The sequence below is a fragment of the Ictidomys tridecemlineatus genome, chromosome X (assembly GCF_052094955.1).
Source record: "Ictidomys tridecemlineatus isolate mIctTri1 chromosome X, mIctTri1.hap1, whole genome shotgun sequence".
NCBI lineage: Eukaryota > Metazoa > Chordata > Mammalia > Rodentia > Sciuridae > Ictidomys > Ictidomys tridecemlineatus.
The window spans coordinates 118,632,696-118,657,411 of NC_135493.1; the positions used below are offsets into that span (position 1 = coordinate 118,632,696).

Consider the following 24,716-nt stretch of genomic DNA (forward strand, 5'->3'; position numbering starts at 1 on the left):
GGAATGTTGAGCATAAATTTTATACAGAGTAGAAATGGTTAGTAGGAAGGGATTACCAAATATTGTTTGCTAAAATAAAAAGATTAAAATAGTAACTGTATGAAGAACACGTAATTATTCTCTTGAGATGATAAAATCGATTGTCTAAAGCAATAAAATAAAATAACAGAAGATAATCTTTATGGAGATCTTGGTAGATGTTATATGTTATGCTGAATACTTTTCATGGATTTTCTCCCTTAGGTTTACAACTAACCTATGTAGAAAGTGGCATGGACTTCAGTGATTCTAATACACACAGACAAACACAAATATATACATACTTGCATAACTACATATGCATATATACACAAACATATATGTACAGATACATATACAATTATATAATAAATATGTGGATACACACACACACACACACACACACACACACATACAGTTTCAGCAAGTGAGCATTCCATCATCTTTGACTTGATTAACTTTTCAGGAAGCAGGCAGGAAACATCTAAGCATCAAGCCCATTCAGCTTGATCAAGCCCATCCCATTGTCATGAACTGGCACGGAGGAGGATGAAAAAGTTTACTAACCCTCAGACACCGTCAAGCTACAGCAGGCTTCCAAAATGCCATTTCTAGAGTGGTGGGAGTTAGTGGTAGGAGAGGAGTGTTAATGATTGGATTGTTCAGAAATATGAGAGAGTGCACTCAAGAAGTGAATATGAAAGAGGGGTTCTATTGATTCTCCACCACAGTTTAATATCGGGGGAGCATGTTCTGTAAAAAAAAAAAAAAGGGAAAAGTGTTGTAGGGGAAAAGAGGGCCACTCATGTAGTTAACTTAGTTACTCATCTATATCTGTGTGGGCAAAGGGACATGCATGATCAGCTCCATCTTGAGACATCAAGCAAAAACCTTGGAAATAAGTAGGAGAAACCAAGCCTTGATGGTGTGTTGTCTTCACCCTTTTATGTTGTCTCCCCACAAGTCAACAATATTTAACACACACCCCTACTGTAATTATACACTGGATATATGTGTTATTAATTTCTGTACTAATACACTGGATATATGATAAAAGTAGCCACAAACATTTTCGAAAAGATGATTATATCTGTTCTTACACAGTATTTTCTTTCCAGATCCCAGTTTGGAGACCCAGATAAGGTCTTAGAAGCAGAGCATTAGCACCCATGAAGGGCTTCACGTTCCACTAGATGGCACCCTGTGACATATATGTAGAACCACATCTGGTATGTACTCATTCAGTAAGACATTTGGAAAAAAAATATGGTAAAAATACCCTTTCCCACCTTAATTGTAAGTAGTAGCTCCATTTATCAGGAATTATGGGACTGAGATTCAGTTACCCTGAATCTGCCCTTTTCTCTGCCTAAACTAGCACCAATGTTTTTGTCCAGGTTATCTTCACATTTTAGCCTTGAACATAATTGCAAGTCATACCTAAATTATAGTCCCCCACCAAAGGTTTCCAGTGGGGAACAATTGGAGTTCAAGTGAAACTCTACTCCCTGGCAATGGACTACAAGCACCAAGGTTTATACACAGAAGGAAAAAGAATAATTGAACATACGTTGGGGGATTGGTCTTCCAAAATTGCTTTGCAGGTGAGCTGCTTCATATATACCTGCACTAGTTTTAGAAATGTAGATTCCTGAGCCTAGTTATCAGAATCTCTGGTGTGGGGACTTGGAATCTACATGATTTCCAAGCTCCTTAGTTGATATCAGCTCCTGGTAGAATTCAAGATGCAATAGGACCTTTTGGACAAAGTTAGATCAATTCTTTAGTGTTATCACTTAGTTTCTCTGTGACCTTGGGCAGCTAATGCTCATTTTCTAATGCCCCTTCATCTCTGAGTTAACCCATCATGCTTAAGATGAAGGTACTGAAGATACTAGCCTCGTAGAGGCGATACGAAGATTTAATGGAATAAATTAAACTTTAATTTGCATTTGCTGCATAATATATGTGACTTCCCCCCACTCAATAACATTGTTGGGGTCCCAGAGACTTCATATTGCATCTGTCTTCCTAAAATCCTCCTCAGTTTCTCCTTGTCTGTCAGTTCCTTTGTGGATCTGCTCTCATGAGTAGGAACCCAAATTGGGATTATTTTAAAATGCACCTCCCCATTCAAAATGTTCTTCCAGTGTCCAGTTTTCTTAGGTGACCTGTTCTGAAGAGTTAATCATCTCATAAAATAATCAACTAATGATTAAGTACACTGTGTTAGGATAATCCTTGGTAGGCTATAAGTTAACTGAGAACTTTGGTTATGATGCCTCAATCCAAAGGCAACTACGTTGTGGCAAATTCAGTCCTAAAAATGAGAGATAGAAGCTGAAAGCTATTTTGTTTAATGCATAACACCAGGTATCTAAGTCCTGTGTGTTGGGTCCCACTAAAACCTTGCCCAGAGATGTTATTCACAATCTCAGAGCAACAGCCGGACAACAGCCAAGCCCTAACTCCCAAAACAGCTTAAGAGATCTTAACAGTGTGGTCCCCCTGGACAATGGGCCTCAAAAATGGGTTCATGTAGATGTTACTACAAAGTTTGCTCAAGATGTCAATTCATGCAATTCACTGTTACAAAAGTCCCTGGAATCTATATTCCACTGTGCTACCTTCACCGGTGATGTTAAGCCATCATGTGTATCATGAAAGAGCAGTGTGGCATCCAAGTTGGCCATTTCTGTCTAGGTTTAGCCTTGGGAGTCATCATCAACCAGAAGAACATTAAGAGCCATTTGTTGTCTGTGGAAGAAACTGCCTTCCTCCCCCTGCCCAGTGGTGGGCACTAAGGGATATTTGAAAACTGCCACAAGGGCAGTAGGACTTCCTTTTTCCTCTCCAGATCCCACCAGACTGTTTCCAGAGGGTGCTTGTTGTTAGATACTGTGACTCAAACCTCCACAGTTAGTTTAACTCTGCACACTTCTAAAACTTTTAATTAATATAAGTCATCAAGAAGGGGCAAGGATAAACATATGAAGAAATGAAATCACTGAAATGTCATGACAAACATGTTAGAAAAGAATTAAAATCTGAGATTAGGGCAATCCTCAAGGCAGAGCACCAGTTCATATCCAGTTTCTTACCTCCCATGCTTGAAAGTAGAAAAATATGAATTTGAATGTGGCAGAAAATCTAGCCAATGTCACCCAGGAAGTTTTCACCAAGCCAATTATAGAAGGTCATGCTCACTGAAGCAGGTGGGGATTTATTCTGTGTATGTGAGGAAAGAGAGGTTTTAAACCAAAAGTACACATGTGACCACCTTTCCAAACAGAAGAATCCACCTGCAAGTATAGCTGCCTTCTTTTCATTCTTGTGCATTTCATGAGGCTTGCTGTGTGTGTCTATAGCCAAAAAGAAAGTGAGAGGGAAGGGGAGGAAAAAGGATGGTGGGAAAGAAAGAAAACATAGAACTGCATAAAAATGCCCTGTTATAATTCCATTCTCACCAGCATGGATGGCCCCTATGTCACCAGGGCTTTTTTCCTTACAATCTTTTTGTGGGCTTGGGAATTTTTCTCCTACATGATTCCCCTTCAATGTGTTGGTTGGTAAATAGGTTGGTTTCATGTTTTCTTCATTAGATTAACTCAATTAAATGGATTAATTCTGCTTGGTGTCCTTAAACTTTTGAGTCTCCTCAATCATATTTGGTTGTTTTCCTCCCACACAGCTGGCTATTTATGTTTCAGATGCTACAAATAAGTTCCCAATGTTCCTTAGGGCGAAGCACTCAACCTTTCATCAAATACAACTGGCAGCATGTCCCATAACTAACTGCTTCTGGGACCTGGCACCTCAAAATTCCAAGCAGGAGTGATTTCCCAAGTCAATTTTCTCTTCTTACTGAGCATGTGCAGATGAGGTATAGGAAAAACTCCAACCTCAGCTCCACCCCCATTTAATAATTGGACCATAAATAACTAGCAGGATATGCATCCTGGATTTCTCATTTACCTGGATTAGGATGAAAAGGAAGTAAACAAAAGGCATGTTTTATGGAAGGGGAAAAGACGTCCTCAAAAGAAGAGTGTGTGTCCTTGTTACCTTTACCACAGCTTCCTAGGAGATTAAACAAGATGTCCACATTTTCAGATCACTACATCCCTTCATGTACTCTATACTCCATGACTACAATTGAGAGACCATCTGGACCTAAGAGGATTCAGGCAGATATTACTGGAAGTAAACAGGATGCTGGGACCCAGAGAACCTGACTTAGAAATAGGCCTACAATCAAATTCATCTTTTCTCTCCCCTAAAAACTTTAGACACTTGTTTTGCTTTTCCCTCAACTGTAATATATGCCCTGCCCAACGTATCCCTTGGCTTGAATCCTAAAAATGTCTAAGTCTTGCTCAGGTGCAGCATTTATCCGAGCAGGAAGAACAAACCTTTGCAGGCACAGAGCTGAAAGGACCTGGGGGCCAAATATTGATGGTGGAGCAGGATTTATGGAAAAGTTAGGAGTCCCTTCTGGGGTAGAACCAACCAGAGGTGGGTCAGCAGAGAAGCTCTTTATTCTGAGCTTTATGGAGGGACCTAGGAGTCATGTTCTCTTGGAACCTTGAGGTGATGGCTTTTGATCAGAGCCATCCATGGACAGCTCCAGCCTCACAAAACTTCACAGAGGGCCCTCATTTAAAAGTGTGACTTGTCAAAGTCATAAAGGAATTAAACAAAAAACATGATTGGTGTGCTCTTGGTTGTTTTCTCTGCATCAAACCACCGTACTTAACTTCATGTCAAAAGAAGCTGTGGTTTCTGAGTTGTCTTATTTTTTTAGTTTCTCTTCTTCTTAATCCATTTCAGAAGATGTTTAAATTGTCTTCAAGTGACTTATGATTTTATAAATCACCAAAATAGCTTAATCTTTATGACTTTATATTTTAATAGTAGAAAATTTATAATGGCCCAAAGCCAACATTATCTTTGTTTTCACAAAACAGGAAAATCTATTGAGCACAACAAAGCTACTAGAAGCTGTGAAATAGTTGACTCTAGCAACTTAATCACCTCTCTATCATTCCAAAAATTCCTTTGGGAATGTGTACTCCTATTAATCGATTAAATGTCTTGTGCAAGTAATTCAGATACTATGATAATTTATATACTATACTATATTAATTCACATAGTATGCATTCATTTACAGTACAGCTTTTGGCACCTTCACATATGAGGAAAATGTAATTTCTTTAAGTTAATGCTCTAGGATTTGAATATATGCATGCTATTTTTCCAAATGGCACAGATAAATTTGTAGAAATTTTATTTTATAAAATAAAGCAAGTTGGCCAGATTTCAGATTTCAAACTTTGAACTCATGTGAATTTATACTCAGTTTGTCTTAAGAATGTTTTGATTCTTTTTGAAAATGAAACTTTTTCAATGTTAAGATTTATCAACCTCTGATTCTTCTTTTCCTGTCTTCAAAAATAAAAAGGAATTTGTATAGTTGTCAACCATCTAATTGTCATCTTTGATAACTATAAATACATGCCCTTTTCATCCTCTTTTAGGGTTTACCATCAAGACCACATAATATTGGTGCATCAAGTTTGCAGATACTTTTAAATATATAGTATTAGTTAACAAAGTAGTTTGAAAGATCATTTGATGAGGCTAATTTACTTTGGATATAGTATTTTGCAGTTCAGATAAAAGTACTTCACAAGTAAATTATCATCAAAGGTAAAGAACATCATTTTGCATAAAGGTAAATTGTTTTAATTATTTTTCCACCTATAGGTAGACCATGTTCATGGATAGTAATGATGTTTCTCTTTTCCTATGAAACCCATCAACAGACCCAAGCTACAAGAACAAGAGATACAAAAGCAGTAACTGTCTGTGTGGTACCAACATTTGGTCTTCACAGAAGGGGCACTAGCAAGCAATTTGTTGAGGAGTTAACTGGGTTTTTATTTCACTAAACTCACTCTGGTACAGTTTGGTATCATAGAGATTTAGTATTTTTACCTATTTCTGAACATGCCAACATCTTTTTAAAAACGTTTTAGTTGTAGATGGATACAATATATTTATTTATTTATTTTTATGTGGTGCTTAGGATTGAACCCAGTGCCTCATACATGCTAGGCAAGTGCTCTACCACTGAGCTACAGCCCCAGCCCATATGCCAACTTCTTAAGGGTAGTAGTATGGTTCTTCTTAATTTCAAGATTGTGCATATAGTTAATGATCATAATTGCAGGTGAATCAGAGCCTCATGTTCTCTCCTTGCCATCTGTCTTCCAAAAGTACTTTATACAAGAGTTGATATGAGAAGCTGAAATGTAAATGGAGATACAAAGAAAGAAGAAAGAAGACTTGATATATTACATAAATTCCATCTTTCTAACTTCTTTGTCATACATTGGTGACTTTCCTCCAACATAGGAAATTCTAATTCTTGGAGAATATCAAAGCAGTCTTGTGGTGAAAAATTAATGAGAAAATTCAGGCAACCAGGCATCTCCTGAGTAAGTTAGTCACATTTTGAAAAAAAAAAAAAAACTAGGCCGTTTCCTTGAACAACTGACTATAGGACACATGATTGTCAGTGGTCAAAGCATTTTTCAGACATTGCCAGAAGTATGGGTGAGCTTGTGGATTTGTTGGCCACTCAAGGACAGAACTCCCACAGAGCCTCTTCCGGAGCTGGAGAAACTTGGACTTTTTAAGGGGCTTCTCAAGGAATATCAAGATAATCACGTCTACTTTTTCATCCATGAGCCTCTGATGGGACAAGTAAAATGCTATCTTGAAATTTTCAGTCTTTGCATACTTGTCCGTCATCACAAACACTGTCTTTTTGCTAAGCTGTATGCTCTGGGAAAGATTTTCCAGAACTGGCTGCCCTGGTAGCCAGTCTCTCTCCTCCAGACATAAATTAAAATGTTTCTCTCGTGGATCTTCTAATTGGGCCACCAACTCCTCAAAAACCCATTCTGTCACAGCTGGATCTTTAGTGTCATATACAATAAAAGCATCATAGCAAGAACCTGTTGATAGCAGACGCTGATACCCCCTTATCTTGGCCTTACAGAAATGGTAAAAATACCACACATCCCAGAAATAGAGGTGACTTGCTGTCATAACCACCATCAGAAAGAGAGCTGTAGATATGGAAAATGAGAACAGAATCAAGTTAGTGAGATCTAACTCACAGGTATACAGATCCAGAGAGACCACACTCTGGCCTTTGTGTGCTCCTGGCCCCACACAAGTCACATCTGTGGCCAGGTAAGGAATAGTCACCTCCGTGTGATTAACCCACCAGACAAACCACACAGCATCACAGGTGCACAGAAATCGATTATGGTGCAAAAGCAACATCTGCAGATTGTTAAGGACATTTTCTGGGAAGCTAGTCTTCTGGATAACCTGAATTTTATTTGAACTGAGATCTAGATATCGCAACTGGAAAGCATCTTTTAGAAAATACTTTGTCAGATGCCTGATTTGATTATTCTTAAGAATCAGTTTCTTGAGACTTTTGGAACAGTTGGATAATCTCTCTGGGACAGTCATCAATTGGTTGTGGCTGAGGTCCAAAATTTCCAGATTCTTCAGAAGATGAAGTCTTCCCCAGTTGAAAGATTTAAGCCTATTTTGGGCCAAGAAGAGAGTCTTTAGGTTTGGAGGCATACCATCAAAAACTCCAGGAGGCAAGAAACTCAGGGAATTTTTAGAGATGTCTAATTCCTCTAAGTTTATTAGATTCTTGAAGAATTGTAAGTATCTATTATCACCATCTCGCCATAAAACATCCAGATGGTTTCCTCTGAATTCCAGAATTTGAAGAGATTCACTTTCCATGATCCTACTAGTGGAGGTAGAGATGCCATTGTTATTCATCATCAATCTCTTCAGAAACTTTAGGTTCTTGGTAAAGTTAAGCATGTGAGTAATTCCTTCTGATTGAAAATAATGGCTGTTGCTACTTAAGTCTAGAACTTCCAGTTTGTGAAGTTCCTCAAATGCAGTTGAATAGAGTAAATCAAGTCGATTGTTAGAGAAGTCTAAATATTTTAGTTCGACTAATGGCTGGAATTCACTGCCATTAAGAGTTTGGCCAATGTTATTTCCTGACAAGTTAAGGCATTTGAGAAAAGAAAGATGCTTAAAATCAGAAGACTTGATAAAAAATATACTATTTCTACTCAGGTCCAAGGTCTGCCCATACATGTGGCAATCCTCATTAAAAGGCAAGAAAGAAGGAGCCTCTCTGTTTTTGAACCTGCAACTCCTTGCAGACTCATCATATTTGAAATAATGGAATGTTTCAAGTACCTGGGGCCAAGGACTTTCTGCAAAACTTCTGGAGTTAGAGCAGAAGCCAACTTCTCCTGAAGGTGATATTTTATTCATTGAAAGGTCTATGACTTTCAATCCTTCAAACTGTTTAAATATGCTAAGATTAGCGATTTTTATAAAGTTAGTGCCAAGATCAAGAACTTCAAGATGACGAAGATCACGTAATGGAGAGAGATTTCTGCTTGTCAGCTCTTTGAAGACATATCCTTGGATCCGCAGAATCTTTAGTTTTTTCAGAGAAGAAAATGCATCTGATAGATTTATAAATGCCTGATAAACCTGAAGTTCATAATTGAAAGACAGATCCAGTTGGATGAGGTTGGGGAGAGAATGCAAAAATTTGGCATCCCCAATTTCTTTGGCCAAGAAGTTTTGGGAAAGATCTAGTTCTTTAAGTTTCTTCATTTTTTGAAACCATGCTGGGGGCACATTCTGAAGAGAGTTACTGTGTAGATGTAAAACTTCTAATTCTGTTAATGCATCAAAAGCATTATCATGGATCTTTAGGGGGGAATTATTTTCACAGGGTGTGCAAGGAAATGGGACATTATAACAACGAGGGCAATTTCCACTTAGATCAAGAATTTGCAATTGGTGGAGGTTACTAAAATCATCTTTTTTGATTTCTGTAATGATGTTGTTGTAAAGATACAGTTCTATTAAATTAGATGGCAAAACAGTGGGGACAGCTGTGATGTTGTTATCTTTCAGGGAGAGCACTTTTAAATTTGTCAGGTTTAGGAAGGCATCTTTCTCAATTGAAAATGAAACATTACAAGGATTGCGATAATAACAGTTTTGGCCCAGGTAGAGCATTTCTATGCTGGCAAGTTCTGTTAAATTCTCTTTCATGATGAAAAAGATGTTATTGGCCTCAAGGCTCAGAAGCTGTAAGCTGGGAGGAAGATCCTGAGGTATCTCTAGAAGCTGGTTTCCATCCAGGTAAAGGGATTTTAAATAAGTGAGTTTATTAAAGCTTTTAGGTTTAATCTGCAGCCTCCTGGTACACACATTGTTTTTTGGCCCCATTCGAGGAGGTATGCAATTGCATCTGAAATCAATCTCTATCAGATGGTCCAGCCTATGGAAGGAGTCTTGGGAGATGCTGGCTATGTGATTAATGGTGAGGGTGAGGTTGGTGGTGTTGGCAGGGATACCTTCAGGAATTTCTGTCAAATGCTTGTCTGTGCAGTCCACAGTCACTTGATTCTTTGGAACGTCCAAAGTGACATCACAGGGCAAAGTTTTTGGAAACCATCTATCCCCAAGGAGTTTGGAAATTAGGATCATGTTTAAAAGGATAAGAAATTGTCTCTTCAATGTCCACATTGGAAACACCTGAAAATATAAAAAAGAACAAGCCATTGTTCTAAAATATGCTAATAATCAGAATTTGGAAGTCCCATTTGTTACCTCTCTTTTGCTACACTGTAAAAATAAACAATTTAGATCTTGTTCTTAGCTATCTAAATAGCATACCTCGGGACTGTATTTGTCAATCACTGAGGTTTTCCATAATTTGGTCACATATTCAGTTTTTGGCACCTTAACTTTCTAGCAAAATATCTTTTATTGTGCAAAAGTAGACTTTTCTGATTTGTTGTTAAATAGAATACCATAACAAGAAAGAGTCAACAATTAGCTTTCGAAGACTTAAATTTTGGGGGTCAAGGAATGTGAAAAATGCATATGCATCTGAAAAGAACCACACATTAAGATTTTAGTACAGGCTAGGGATGTAGCTCAGTGGTAAAATATTTGCCTAGTATGTGGGAGGCCCCGGGTTCCATCCTTAGCATGGGAAAAATAAAAGGACTTAAGTACAATTAATGTTTACTTGCTCACCATGCCCTGGTACACATTTCAAGAGACTTTCATAATATTAAAACCTCATAATATTCTAAATAAGAAAATATAAGAGATCCATTTTCCCTATATTACAAATTAAGGCACAGATTAGTAATATTAACTGGTTTTCCCAAGGTCACCCACTTAACAAATGGCATTTGATTATCAAATACACTCCTGCCATTTTGGCACTGCCTTACTGCCATTCTATAAACTGGTTCTTCTCATGGATTGTTTTTGGAAATAATTCCAGAAATCACCTCCAAAATAATTTGAGGATGAATGTTTTTCCAAATCCATTAGGTTTACATTACATAAATATACCTGGGTGATCCATAATCAGAGTAATACAATTGATCAAGTGGATACTTACAGGGGATAAGGGGATCAGTCATAAAGGATTATGCTGAGATTATAAGAATAACCAAAAAATGGCAAAATGGGAAAAATGGGACACATAGGAATCTACCCTGAAAGATGATTCTTGGGCATTTAGATTTAGCAGGAAAGACACTGCAACCCTGGAAAAATGAGCCTTAAATGGCAAGATGAGAAGCACTGAAGAACTTCGCTGATCAGCATATGAATTTCAAGTGGCCCTGCCTTAGAAGGAGGTTCAAACATGAACTTGTTGTCATATTTCAGAATTTCAATCAGTATTTTACTTTGAAATGCTGGTGTTAGTTTTACTAGTAATTATACATGGAACAATCCAGACTATGTTTCTACAGTAGGCTCTGGCTCAACTAATGATTTTGCACTCCCAATGGACAATCAATCATGTTGATATCTAATAAATCAAATTCCTACTTCCCTTAATTCCACTAAAAGGAGGTAAATAAGCAAAATTTACCCCAGCTTTCTTACTCTCTGATGCAATATAGCTCAGAAGGATCTCAAAATGGCTTTTGAACCCATCTTTACATGAAACCCACAAGTGCATTGAAGTTAAGGGAACAAAATTGTCCTATTTACCTTTCACAACCCTGTCCTCTCTTCCACATCATTAAAACCATTCATCAATTACAGCTGACTTCCTCCATTACACTTCTCAACACCCTCCTTGCTTTCCCATTTTAGCTGACACAACACCAGCTGGGCCTTGGTCTACTCCAAAGCCTAGTCCCTGTGCCCTCACTCTTCCAATCCACATTATCCATCCAGATTCCCAAACATTAATCAGTGATTGTCTTGCTGTGTAGTCTTTAAAATGATTTTCTTTATCTGTTTTATTCTCACGTTTTATAGCATGAGCTCAAATTTTTATCATGGATTCTAAGTCTTCCATAACTTTTCCCCTTGTCTCCTTGTCTAGGTCTACCTGATATAACTCGTGTACCAGCTTTTCTCACTGCTAAACCCAAGTTCACTGACTTTCAAGTCCCCCCACTTGCCATACTCTTTCCTACCTTCTTCATCCACCAGAATTATTTAAGGCTATGTTACTCTAACATGCAGATACCTGGGAATATATGGTAATGGGCCAGGGGATACAAGAAGACCTTAGATAAATATAAGCACATCTTCCTAGAGCATCACAATTACTCAAACATACAGGGAAAGTGTTCACTACTCAGGGAGGAGAGGATGAGTCAAGATAGGAGGAAATATTTTAGAAGAGAGAAAGGAGAGAAGTAGAGTGAATGTTATGCATGGGCCTTGATTATAGGCTCCCAGGCCTTGGACCCCTACCCTGGCTATGCTTCTTTAAAAAGCATGATGGGTGCTTGGATCATACTATCTGAAGGCAATAGATCCTGCTGCTAAGAGTGATATTGTGGTCCAGGGAGGCACGCTCTATTCCAGAGGGGCCCAACATGAATAAAGGACAATCATGAAACAGGTGCTCTCTTCCCAACCCATTCCCATGAACATATATGAGACCCTAGGTAGAAGTGGGAGTATACCTGAATTAACTGATTTAAAAACATGAAATGATTGAGCCAGTAATTACCAACCAAGCTTCCCAGGGTGTTTCTAGTTTAAGTACTTTTGTGATCAATTACAATGGAGGCACTAAAGAAGTATTATTTTAGAAAATAAAGTCACATCTTAACCAGTGGTGTGCAGATAAATGTTTAATGATTGGCCTTCCTTCTCCCCTGCCAGCAAAATGCTCTCACTTGTCAAGTCCTGATTCATAGCAGGTGTCAATGTCCATGGTGTAAATATTTTCACCATGGCCTATTTCAAGCTACTTGTGCGATGGGGAGAGATATACAGAATTGCTTTTGTAAAGCCTGTATGTACTGAGTGCATCATACCACTTGGTTTAACACACCTGACAATGACTGAAAGTTTTAGCTTTTACATACTGGTGTTATAAATTCAAGTGTAAAATTAATTAGAAAACTTTTACCACCTTCTAAATTTTCTCTTTATGTATCTACTTTTTTGCTCATCTACTCCCACCTTTCTAATCCAAGTAGTCATTCAATTTTACCTGGACTCCTGCAGTGGACTCTAAATGGATCTCCCTGCTTCCCCTTCTCTAAAATTCATTTATTAATCAGCATCAAAGCATTCTCTATAAACACAAATCCAATCAACTGACTTCCTAATTACACTCTGAATGAAATCCAAAGTTTTTCCATTCCTTAGTGTGTGTATATTCTTCTTCCAGCCTACCTCTCTAACCTTGAACCATTTTCCCCCTCTTTCAACACATATCAGCCATCTGGCCACCTCTTTTCATTTCTGCATTGGAGCCAAGCTTGTAACCTTCTCAATCCTGATACTTGGTGTTCCCTCTTTTTGAGATTTTCTTTCTCCTTCTCTTCCCATGGCCAGGTCATTACCACCTCTTAGGGGTCTGCTCAGGTGACAATCTGCAGAGAAGAATTCCCTGACCAACTAATCTAAATAACCTCCTATGTAGTAGTATTGATGATGATAGTAATAGGAGTGAACTTAGAAAGCATTTATCAGGTATAATTTTAAGTACTTTATATATACTAACTCATTTAATCCTCACAATAACCAAATGAGAGGGTTCTAATGGTTTTCAGTCGCTTATCCAAAACCTTTGTGTTTTGGATTTCAGATTTTTACTGATTTCAGAAGGTAACATGACACATATACCCTGTATATATGATACATATTGGGGCCCAGAGAGCAACTCAGATCATGACATATTGCTTTCAACTGAGTTAGGACACAACTTTCAGCTTTGGGATTTTGGAATTGTAAACCTGTGTGTCTTCATTATACAGATGAGTCAATTGAGACACAGAGAGGCATACACTGTATTATACTACATTGCTTTATTTCCTTCATACTACTTAGCACAGTCAGAAATTATCTTACTGATTTATAGGCTTATTCATTTAATGTTTATTCTGCAGGAGAATAATTCCCCTCAGAGAAGGTTCCTTCAGGTTATACTTCTGGAATCAACAGGGGTCTACAATGTAGAAAACCATTAATTCTTTTCAGACAAGATTCTGACACTTGTGTTATGTGTAGTTTAAATGTATGTTTTTCTTATTCCATTTGGTATTTTTTAATACTAACAATTACTTCTTTCTATTATCATCAGAGTTTAGCAATTGCAATATATTCCCAATACATTTTCCCCACTTGCCTCATCTCATAGTGACAGATTCTCCATTTTTAGTTGGGCATCCACCACTCTGTAAAATTATTATATTTCCCAGACTCCACTGCAGTTAAGTGTGAACCTATGACTAAGTCAATGAGATGTGAGAGAAAGTGAGGCATGCAATCTCTGGCAGCACATGTCCTTAAACAGTGGAGCTATTCCCCTTCCTCCCATCTACTTCCATGTGGCTTCTTATAATGTGGATGTTGTAGGCAGCCATCTTAGATGATGCAAATGAGGGAAACAAGTTAGGGATAGTGAAGCAACAAGGTGGATGATCCAGAGTGTCCAGATCATTCCTGTGTGACCTCATAGAGCAGAATAGAAATAATGGTTCTGAATTACTGATTTCTAGGAGTTAATGATAAAGCAGAAAATAGTTATGGTACATCAATGCTAACTGGATTTTCATTGCACAAACACAAACCTAATAGTTTTTTTAGTACCAGGAATTAAACCCAGAGGGTCTTAACCATTGAGTCACATTCCCAGCCTTTATTATTATTATTATTATTTAATTTTGAGACAAGTTCTCAACAAGTTGCTTAGGGCCTCACAAAGTTACTGAGGCTGGCTGGCTTTGAACTTGTGATCTTCCTACCTCAGCCTCCCAAGTAGCTAGAATTACAGGCATGCACCACCATGCTTGGCACACAAACCTAATTTTAACCAATATAGAATTTGAAAATAAATTGCTACCCATGAGAGAATTTAAATTATCTAATGTTGATTTCATCAGTCCATAAGCAAGAAAGACTCAGGTATTGGAGGATGGAAAGCTGATGGCCCATATTATACTATTGAAAGACACTTCATAAACTATCACCTGGAAAATCTTGGAAGGCAGGACATATGCCAACTATAACTTTACTCTAGGAGAAATGGTTTGGCAATATTCATAATGATGGTTATGTGTTGGTAGCTTCTTGCTGTTTTTCAGCAGTCCTATGAGAGAAATGAACTAGTGCTGAAGTTGGACAGTCTTCAAAGAAGAACTGGAAGGAAACATAACTTTGATAAAAGAGATTTTGTCTGCCTGCAGCCTGAACACTAAGTTGATTATGACTTTTTAAAATTTGAGGCCTGGTTAAGTTGAAAAAGCCAACTACTTTTTCCCAAACTAAGACAGATGTAATGGATAGAATCAAAGTAGCAGCCTTAGAGAAAATAAGCCTATGTCCACATGCATTTTTCAAGCACTTTCCATTAAGCATTTTCTAGCAGACATTAAAAGCCAGTTCAGGGCAAAAATCTGATTAAGAGTGTTACCTCCCCATTGACTTATAGAGCCTCAGGATAGTTGATTAAATTGAAAGTGAGGAGCACAGAACCCAGAGGCCAGACAGAAAACAAAGTCTTTGCATTTGAAGTTGTCTAGAGCTGCTCTAATGTGATAGCCATTAGTCACATGTTGCTATTTAGTTTTAAATTAATTAAAATTCAGTCTCTCAGTCACACTAACTCTATTTTAACTGCACAAAAGCCACATTAAGCTAGTGGTTATTGTATCGGAAGATACAGATACAGAATGTGTTCATCATCCCAGAAATTTCTGTTAGAGGTTTGTCGAGACCAAGAGTTGGCAAACTTTCTATATAAACATAATACTTTAGGTGAAATTGAGGATCTTATGTAGATACTTAAGTAACTACGTAGAATGTAATTCTAATATGATTCAAATTACAAGACCATCCTCAACTCAGTTCTTCAAAAATGGGTATTAGAACAGATGTAGCCTGCAGGTCACAGTTTGCAGAACCTTGGTCTGGATAAAATTTTATGCTGTGCTAAACTTGTGCATAGACTTAACATGAAGAAAATTCAATCCAAGTCTAACAAGGAGAAGTGGGATTACCTGAAAAGCGTGTAAATCCATTCACATGTGGCTAATTTCAAAATCATTTACTCCTTCTCCCAATTCTAAGAGATATGTTCATTTTCAGTGAAGAAAGTGAAAAGCAAAGATGCTACAACTCACCAAGGTAGTTTCCAGGTAATTCAAATACAGAGCCTTCCCTCTAGCCCTTCTACTATACTGTCTTCATCTCTTTACAGGCAAGGGACACTTTAGGTTCAGACACCTTATTTACACTTCAGCATAATACTGCATAGTGAGTGCATGATCAGCATTTGCTGAGGAAATCAAAGCTTGAAACTTAAAAAAAATCCCATAGAAGTCCCATATTAAACTATCATCACTAGAAAGATTTATTTTTTTTGAAGGTCAGATTTTATAAAGTGGATAAGGAGAGACTAGAAAGGACTGGGTCCTCTAAAGGAAGGGTTGAAGTGGAAATAGTGTCACAGAAGAAAAGCAGCTGGTGTCATTAGAAGGGTATGGGCAGTGGAGATCAGGGAAATTCCATCCTCACCCTTTTTCTCAGAAGTTCTATCCCTTCCATCCCGAACCACCAGTGGAAGTACAGGGTTTATTTGTCTCACCTGGGAACAGGCACAATCAGGACAAGGCTAGTCCTGTTTTATGCTCAATAGTTGAGCCCAACCCCTTGGAATGTTATATGGCAAACAAGGTGTCTCTTAGCTCTCCCGGATGGCTGGACTGAAAGACTGGGAATTGAAGATACCAACAAGTTAGCGTTCTAGGACTCATGCCAAGAGGAAGATCAACTACAATGAGAAATTTGGGCTCTGATCTAGCAGGTGAGGGAGAAAATGAGCTCAATGAACAAAGCCTTTCTAAACTTATTATTTAAAGAAAAAGATACCTTTGAGGCTTCCTAACTTAAGGGATCTTTTGGAGAGCATGGTTTCAAAATGTGAAATATTCCTTTATGCCAATGGAACTTTTTAAGTGTGGAAATTCCCCCTTTCCAACCAGCTTCAGACGTACTTAGTTTCAAATCATATTATTTTAAAATGTAAAAGTTCCATTCTGAGTCAGATCTAATTTTTTAAGTGATGTAAACAATCCATGTAATTTTGTTTTGCCTGTTTTTTGGGTCAATGAGTGCCTAAAGTCATGCATCGTTTAGTAATTTGATTTGTAAAATAGCATAGTACACCATGACATAGGCCTGGCTTTGCTGATGAATCATAGCTAATTACACATGCAAATACACTGGGTAAATTTGGATGCTCAATTAGTGAACTAATTATGGTAGAAATGGGAGTGTGTATTTTTTGTATGCACAGGTATTTCTATTCTCTTACTAAATCACATCATTTGTTAAAGTGGAAAATGTAGAATTCAGATTGTGCGGCCTTCAATTGTGTGTGTGTGTATGTGTGTTAGTATCAAAATAGTGACTTTTATTCCCTACTTATTGTATGCCAGGTATTAAGGCAGACACACTACTTCTATTGCATCACTGGTCCCTCACACTGAAATTGAAAAGGCATGTAAATATTCCTGTTTTACTGATGAGGAAGCACAGATCTGAGAGTCAATTTCAAACCAAGATTCAAACTCGGTTTTGACCCATCTATGATCAAGTTGCCTGAGACAGTTAATGGCAAATGCCCATGGTATAATGTGGATCTGCAGTTTAGTCAATTTTCTTTTCAATTAGTGATTCTTGGCACTTTAATATTTCTGTTTTGTTCTATTTTTTAGGGGGGTGGGGGGCAGGACTGTATGTTTTCATAATAAAATTTCCAAATATTAAAAAAGTGGTATTTATGTTTTGAGTAGAACTAAGTTGAAGGGAAAAAAGCAGAAACATTTTTTCAGATGCTGTATTTCTTGTGAATTGTATCCTATGGACATAGGATATAGCTGTGCTACATTGGGGGCAATTTATGAATTTATATTCTTAAAGGCACCTTGAGCTTTACCTTCATAATAGGAAATTCTATCCTTATATAATCATTCAACAAATAGAACTGGGAACCTACTCTGTGCAAGGTACTGTGTTAGACAAAGTAGGGGACTGGTGATGAGTCAGACCCCATTCCTGCTCATTTACTAACCATGGCTGAGTCACCAGAAGCCCTGACTTTCTCTTGTGAACAGAACTTCCTCTGTTATCAGGAAAATATATGGTGAGACAATAACATTTAGTTACATCTAAATGTAATGCTGCTTGCCCACCCTGCAAACAAAAGCTTGAATAAATAAATCTTCAAAGTGGCAAAACCTGTTCATTCAGATGCACCATTTTGGTGGCAGGACTTGAGTTTGTATTTGAACTGAATTCTCCTGATTTTAGATCTATATTATATTTCCACCAGAATGTTTACAGTTGTAGAAATATGATTACCAACAGGAAGAAACATTAACCAAGATGTTCCGAACTTTGTGCTTTGCATATAGCATTTTTATCTTCAAAACTTTGCAAGCTTGTAAGAGATATATGGTTGTGATATCAGGAATGAGAAGGAGATGCATGTAACTGGAAACTAGTAGATGGCAAAAAACAAAAAAATGAGGAAGTGAGGTCAAGTAGCTTGTGTCTTGTAACAAATTAGAGCCATGCCAGGATTCATCTGAATTCTCCTCTTGTTTATTTATTTTGGGAGTTATCAATCTTGTGAACAGACAGGCCAGGATTCAGCCTCTTAGAGCTACTGACTGAATTCTTTTAAACCTTGCCTTTTTCATCTATAGACTATGGGGGTTGAACTAATGGGCCTGCAAAGTCCTTTTCTAGTGTGCTGACTCTATGACTGATTGTTGGCTTGGAGTTCCCTGAAACTTATCTACTGCAAATGCACATGGTATAATGTGGATGTGCAGTTTAGTCAATGGGTCTTCATAGCCCCCCGGAACCTCAGACTGCTGCCATTTCAAAATGGCCTAAGCAAAGTTTTAAACACCATTAACATCTTAAGGATTCCACAGAAGGGGAAAACAAGCAAGTGCACCTTTTGATAATATTAACTAAACATTATATGACTTCAGATAAGACTATTAGTTTGATTAAGCTCTCTGAAATAGTAAGAATGGAAAGAACTGGATAACAACCAATCAATTTGGCAGAATGGTTAAAAATGAGAAATCACCAATAGTGGGATATACCCTAAGAAGAATGTGGTAGAGCTATAGGTGTTGACATGACAAGCTGTGCAAGACCTACTATGACTATAAAAATAAAGTAGATTTTAAAAGCAGTATCAAAATCATATGTAGCATATGATCAATTTATGTTGAATATATGTACATATGTTTGTATTTGCAAAGAGAAGTGGAAGATTACTCAAGTGACCTTTAGCAGCAATTTCTTCTGGGGAATGGAATGAGGGACGCCTTTTCTAGGGAAAGAGGACTTCTACTTTCATGACATGTTGATGTTATTGAATTATTTGGTAACTAGGTTTGTGCTTTGTATGTCTCTCCAGGGGTTAATTAAGAACTTTGAATTAGGGAAGTTGCTTAAGTGATATTTATTTATACACTGAACTTCTACTAGGAATTTCCCTAACAGATTTCTCACCCAATATCCCCTTTTTGAGAGTTCTGAAATATTTCTAATCATAGGCTAATCTCTGTGAAGTGTAAAAACCATTGGTATCAAAGTCCCATTTTATAACAATAACAAAGTTGAAATACAATGGTGTAACACACTTTTTAAAAGGGAGAGACATCTTAGCCTGGCATGGTGGTACACACCTGTAATCCCAACGATTCAGAAGGCGGAGGTAGGAAGATCACAAGTTCAAGGCCAGCGGGGTAATTTGGTCAGATCCTACCTCAAAATAACAAAGACTGGAAATGTAGCTTAGTGGTAGAGAATTTGCCTAGCGCATGCCAGGCCCTGGGTTCAATCTCCAGTATTGTAAATAAATAAATAGTTTTTAAAAATCATTTGCTCCTTTCCATTTTAGTCTAATGGATTTAGTTTTCAATGAAAAGAATATAATTACATCAAGTGGTTTTATGTATATTAGGAATTTAGCAGCTATTATATATTACAACAGTCACCAAAGACGCTAAGATATTAAATCACATGTGACATTAAACCTTATCCCCTGTTTTCCATAAGTTACAGATTGGCAATTTTATCTATAAAGGGCAAGTAAGTAAATATTTTAGGCTTTGGAGGTTACACAGTCTCTCTCCCTATTCAATTCTTTGAGAAGTTGGCCATTAGAGTGCAAAAGCAGTTATAAATATATAAACAAGTACACAAATGATAAAACTATTTGTGGGAACTTTTTTTAAAAGTCTTCATACATATACTTTGTATAATGATGTCCATTACATTCCACCATCCTTGCTAATTTGTGGGAACTTAAATTTGAATTTCATATAACTTTTAGGTATCATGAAATAGTAATTTTTCTTCATTATGTTTCAACCATTTAAAAACATAAAAAAAACATTTTTAGTTTGTGGGCTGTATAAAAACAAATGGCAGGCTTGATATGACCCACAGGCCAGAGCTTGCCATTCTTAATCCTAAGCTTTGATAAACTTCTGATTTCAAAATGTTCTATACTCAGGCTGTGAAGAGTCTGGTTGATTAATCTGTAATGATATTTTTGATTTCAGCAAACCCTTCAAACTTCTTTCTTTTTTTTTTTTTTTTTGTACCAGGGATTGATCCCAGGGGTCTTTAATCACTAAGCCACATCCCCAGCCCTTTTTTATTTTTTATTTTGAGTCAGGGTCTCAGTAAGTTGTTTCAGTCCTTGCTACTTTGAATTTTTAAATAATTATTAATTTAGTAAATAGATAACTTTACTCTCCCTTTATTTAGCTGTAAAGAAATTAGCTATAGTTAAGGTAACTTAATATTTTTATTTTTAAAAATTTCTTATCTTTAACATTTTGATATGTTTCCTTCTAATGTGGATTTTCCCATCCATGCATCTATTTCACATAGTGAGAAACATTTTAGTAAGAGCCAGGACTTTGTCAGTGGAAAGATTTGGTGTTAAATTCATATTCTACCACATAAGAGCACTCAGACTTTCATAAATAATTTTGCCTCATAAGACTCGTATTTCCTAACTGTAAAATGATCATAATACAGGGATTTTTTTGGTGAAATTAAAATATGTAACATATTTATGTATGTGAAACATCTTCACAGATGGTCTAACGTTTAGTAATCACCCAGCACTTATCTAAGATGTGCATTAAAAACATCAGGAATACACAACAGTTACTGATTCTAGTTTGCTTTTTAAAATCAACATTATAACATGAATATTTTATTATGTCATTCAGTATCCTCTTAAAAATAGAATTTAAATGGTTACATATGATTCCATTTAATGGGTGGACCACAATGAATTAAGCCCTCCCCAACAAGGGACCTGAGATACATCCTTTGCCCTGCTGCATACATTGTCTTGGTAAATGGTTCACCACAAACCTAATCATTGCTTTGAGAAGAGTTCCTAGAAGTCAGATTTCCAGATTAAAGGATCTGATGTGTCTATTAGTAAGGTTGAATATTTTCTCTGTGTTTTGGGGGCCTGGTATATTTATTCTTTTTTTTCTGTTTTGGTACTGGGGATTGAACTCAGGAACACCCAACCACTGAGCCACATTCCCAGCCCTATGTTGTGTTTTATTTAGAGATAGGGTCTCACTGAGTTACTTAGCATCTCATTTTTGCTGAGGCTGGCTTTGAACTTGAGATTCTCCTGCCTCAGCCTCTAAAGCCACTGGAATTACAGGCACGTGCCTGCATGCCCAGCCTGTATATTTATTCTTTTGAAAATTATTTTAAATTTCTTTTTGTATAAGAGATATGCCAACTTCCCCTATTCTCTTAAATAGTAAGATCATAATCAAACCTACATTTATTGAGTGTCTGCTGGGTAAAAGTGCATGCCAGGCTTGATTTAAAAACTTAGAGACCTTGGGCCCCCCTTTCAAAGAATCAGGCTGCCCAAGCCACATCCTCAAGCTCCTTACTCTTGTGAGGTCTCAGTTTCCTCATCTGTACCTCACAGGACTGCTTTGAGACTGAAACAGAAGCATGTGTATCAAGCCCTTAGCATGATGCTTGATCTATACTAAATGGTCAAGAATGTGAGCTCTTTTGATTCTCATCACTCCTATCATGCCATCCCTCAAGAGGCAAAGACAATTGTATGCACATGTGTGCAATAAAATAGACATCTGGGGTTCGAGGAAATGAAACTATAAACAGTCATTTCCTTTGTAGCAGAATAGCCTTATGGTTAACATTTCATGAGACCTTAGATACAAAATAAGCCCAAGAGCCAACATTCAGATCCAGAGGTTGCAGAGGGTTCCTGGTGAATATTCTTCATCACATCTAATTTGGATGAGAAACAATTTCAGGAAAAGGCCACCAATGTCTCTTTCTTACTTAATTTCGGCATACCTGTTTGCTTATACTTGCATCATGCCACTTGCAGAGGACTTGAACAAATAGATTTTTATTTGAACCTCACAATGGCTCTGAAGGCAACTGAGGAGGGTATTCTAATGCTCATTTTATAATCATAGAAATCAAGCTTCAGAAGCCTTGGTGATAGGCACAAGTTCCCCCAGATAGTGATTGGGAGAGTCAGTACTGACAAAGACTCTCCTTGACAAAACTCTTCTAAGCCCAGAAGCCTCTAAGGACCACTCTATCCATCTTTGCATTGCCTTATTTGAGCAAGAATTCTTTTTTTTTTTGAGAATCCTCCCCCATACCTTGGTTTGTGAGCACCTTTAGTATTTGATCAAATTCCTCATCCCCCACCATTCCCCAGGAAATGTCTGATCCCCCTGGCCTGCCTCCAGCAAGAATCTTTCCAGATCAGTTTAACCAGAATCTCCCAATCCCTGAAGTTTCTTCTCAATAATTTTCCATCCCCCGACACCATTCTGCTCCCTGACTATAAATTCCCACTTATTCTTGCTATATTTGGAATTGAGTCTAGTTCTATACTGAGGTCTTTCGTCCCCTGTTACAATAGTTCTGATAGTACCACTTTAACTATTTGCCAGCTCTTTTCTTTTTTTAACAGCACCCAAGCTTGGAGGTTGGTGGAATCTTAGTCCTATATTCATCCCACCCTGTCCTATCTATGTAGTCATTCAACCTACCATATGCTGCATGAAGCTCAAAGTAACTTCAGTGATTGGTATTGCTTCAAAGCTAAAAATGTAGGATGAAGAAATGAGATCTATAGAAGCCATGTCTCCAGTCCAAATATCTGCCCCTGCTCACTACAGCACACATATATAACTTTTGTAGGAAGTTGGACAGAGAAAGTGTTGATTAATCTGAAATTATGAAATGCTTTCCCAATTAACCTCTATTATGAAATATCACAAAACTGTTTTCCCCTGGGAAATAGCCAAAATACAATGTTAAGTATTATTCTTTCCAGCTGGTTTTAGTTCTTCCCCCAAAGATCACAGATAACAATTTTACAGATCTCTTGGATTTCTTACCATTTTGAGTCTTCTTCCAAAATGGAATATAGAGGTCTGGTGGAAGAGGGAAGAGCATGAGAGGTACCAAGATCAGCCTGAGATGGACTCAATAGCATCAACTAAGATAAAAACAGACATTGAACTTGACATCACAAAGACACCAACATACTGTAGACTAAAAACATGCTGTAAACATTGCTTTAAAATATGTTATTGAAAATACCTATTAATAGTATTTATTTCCTCAAAGGTAAAAAAGAGACGAACTCCAGAAAACCATTTCTAATGTTACTAAAAGTCTTTATCTTTGAATAATTGACATTTTAGACTACCACATTTTTGCTTTATATTCTAAAAATTGTTTGCATATGATTTGGGTTCCCTCTCTTTCCCTCCCCACTCCCTTATAGCAGTGCATACATCAACTTACTTAAATTATTCCAATTTGTTCCAATGCTTAAAATACTTTTCTTGATTGCATGGAGTGATTCTATATCTGGAGTCTTCTGAGATGAAGAGATAGGCAGGAGGAAACATAGAGTCACAGAGACTCTAGGCTGTCAGCCCTGGAGTTTCCAAGTGTAAAGATGATGTGGGAGGGGGCAGCAAGGAGGAGCATGACTATTTAAACCACCCAGACATGGGGTTTGCAGAACCACTAGGTTCCTCTTATTTCTACCACCATAATTGGGGCAATATCTCGTCTAAGTCCAAACCACTGGTCAGACTAATCTTTTCTTTTTTATAACAGAGTTTCTCAACTTTGGCAGTATTGATATTTTTGACCAGCTAATTCTTTGTTAGATTGCAGGGTGTTTGGCTGTATCCCTGCCTTATACCTACTAGATACCATCAGCACTGCCTCCTTTCCTTTCCGTTGTGATAATCACAGATGTCTCTAGACATTGCAAAATATCCCCCAAGGGACAAAATACCACAGGTTGATAACCACCAGTTCTATAGATATCTCAGAGACATGTCTAAATTTACCTCATTTTGTTTTGGACCCAGCTGGAAGAGAAGCTGGTTTTTAAGCTACTATTTGGTTCATTCACTTTAGTTTAAAAAAGGCCAGTCGTACTTGCATTTTAGTGTCAGATAAAGCCTTGCTTCTGAGACCATGGTCCCCAAGAGAATGATTCCTTTCTTAACTGATTATTAGAGTCTTTAGTAAGTAAAGCCAAGATACTGTAACTATATTTAAAGCTATTTAATCCACCTTTTCTGTCTGAAAAAAATGGTAAATTCAGGCTTTGGCATAGAAAACTCAGCTGAAAATGACCAGGATCAATACACTGGGTTGAAAAGTTGCTGGTGCCCTAAATTGCCTGAAAAACTACTAGATACAATAATAACAGGGGCTGGGGTTGTGGATCAGTGGTAGAGCACTTGCCTAGCATGGGAGAGGCCCTGGGTTTGGTCCTCAGTACCACATAAAAATAATAAATAAAATAAAGGTCTTGTGTCCATCTACAACTAAAATAAATAAATAAATATTTAAAAAATAATAATAATAGGTAACATTTACTGAGGGTTTATTATGAGCTAGATACTATTATAGCTACCTCATATGTATTAACATTTTAATTGAAAACAATGAA

General features: G+C 37.3%; 1 protein-coding gene across 1 annotated transcript; it reads right to left on the reverse strand.

The window, feature by feature from the left end:
• Positions 1 to 5,741: 5,741 nt before the first annotated feature.
• Tlr7 (toll like receptor 7) lies at positions 5,742 to 23,725 on the reverse strand. Its single transcript, XM_013356282.4, has 3 exons — positions 23,546 to 23,725; positions 23,134 to 23,234; positions 5,742 to 9,694 (listed from the first exon to the last, which is right to left on the reverse strand). Exons 2-3 carry the CDS (start codon positions 23,134 to 23,136, stop codon positions 6,554 to 6,556), a joined length of 3,144 nt encoding a protein of 1,047 aa, XP_013211736.1. The 5' UTR covers positions 23,137 to 23,234; positions 23,546 to 23,725; the 3' UTR covers positions 5,742 to 6,553.
• Between the last annotated feature and the right edge of the window lie 991 nt (positions 23,726 to 24,716).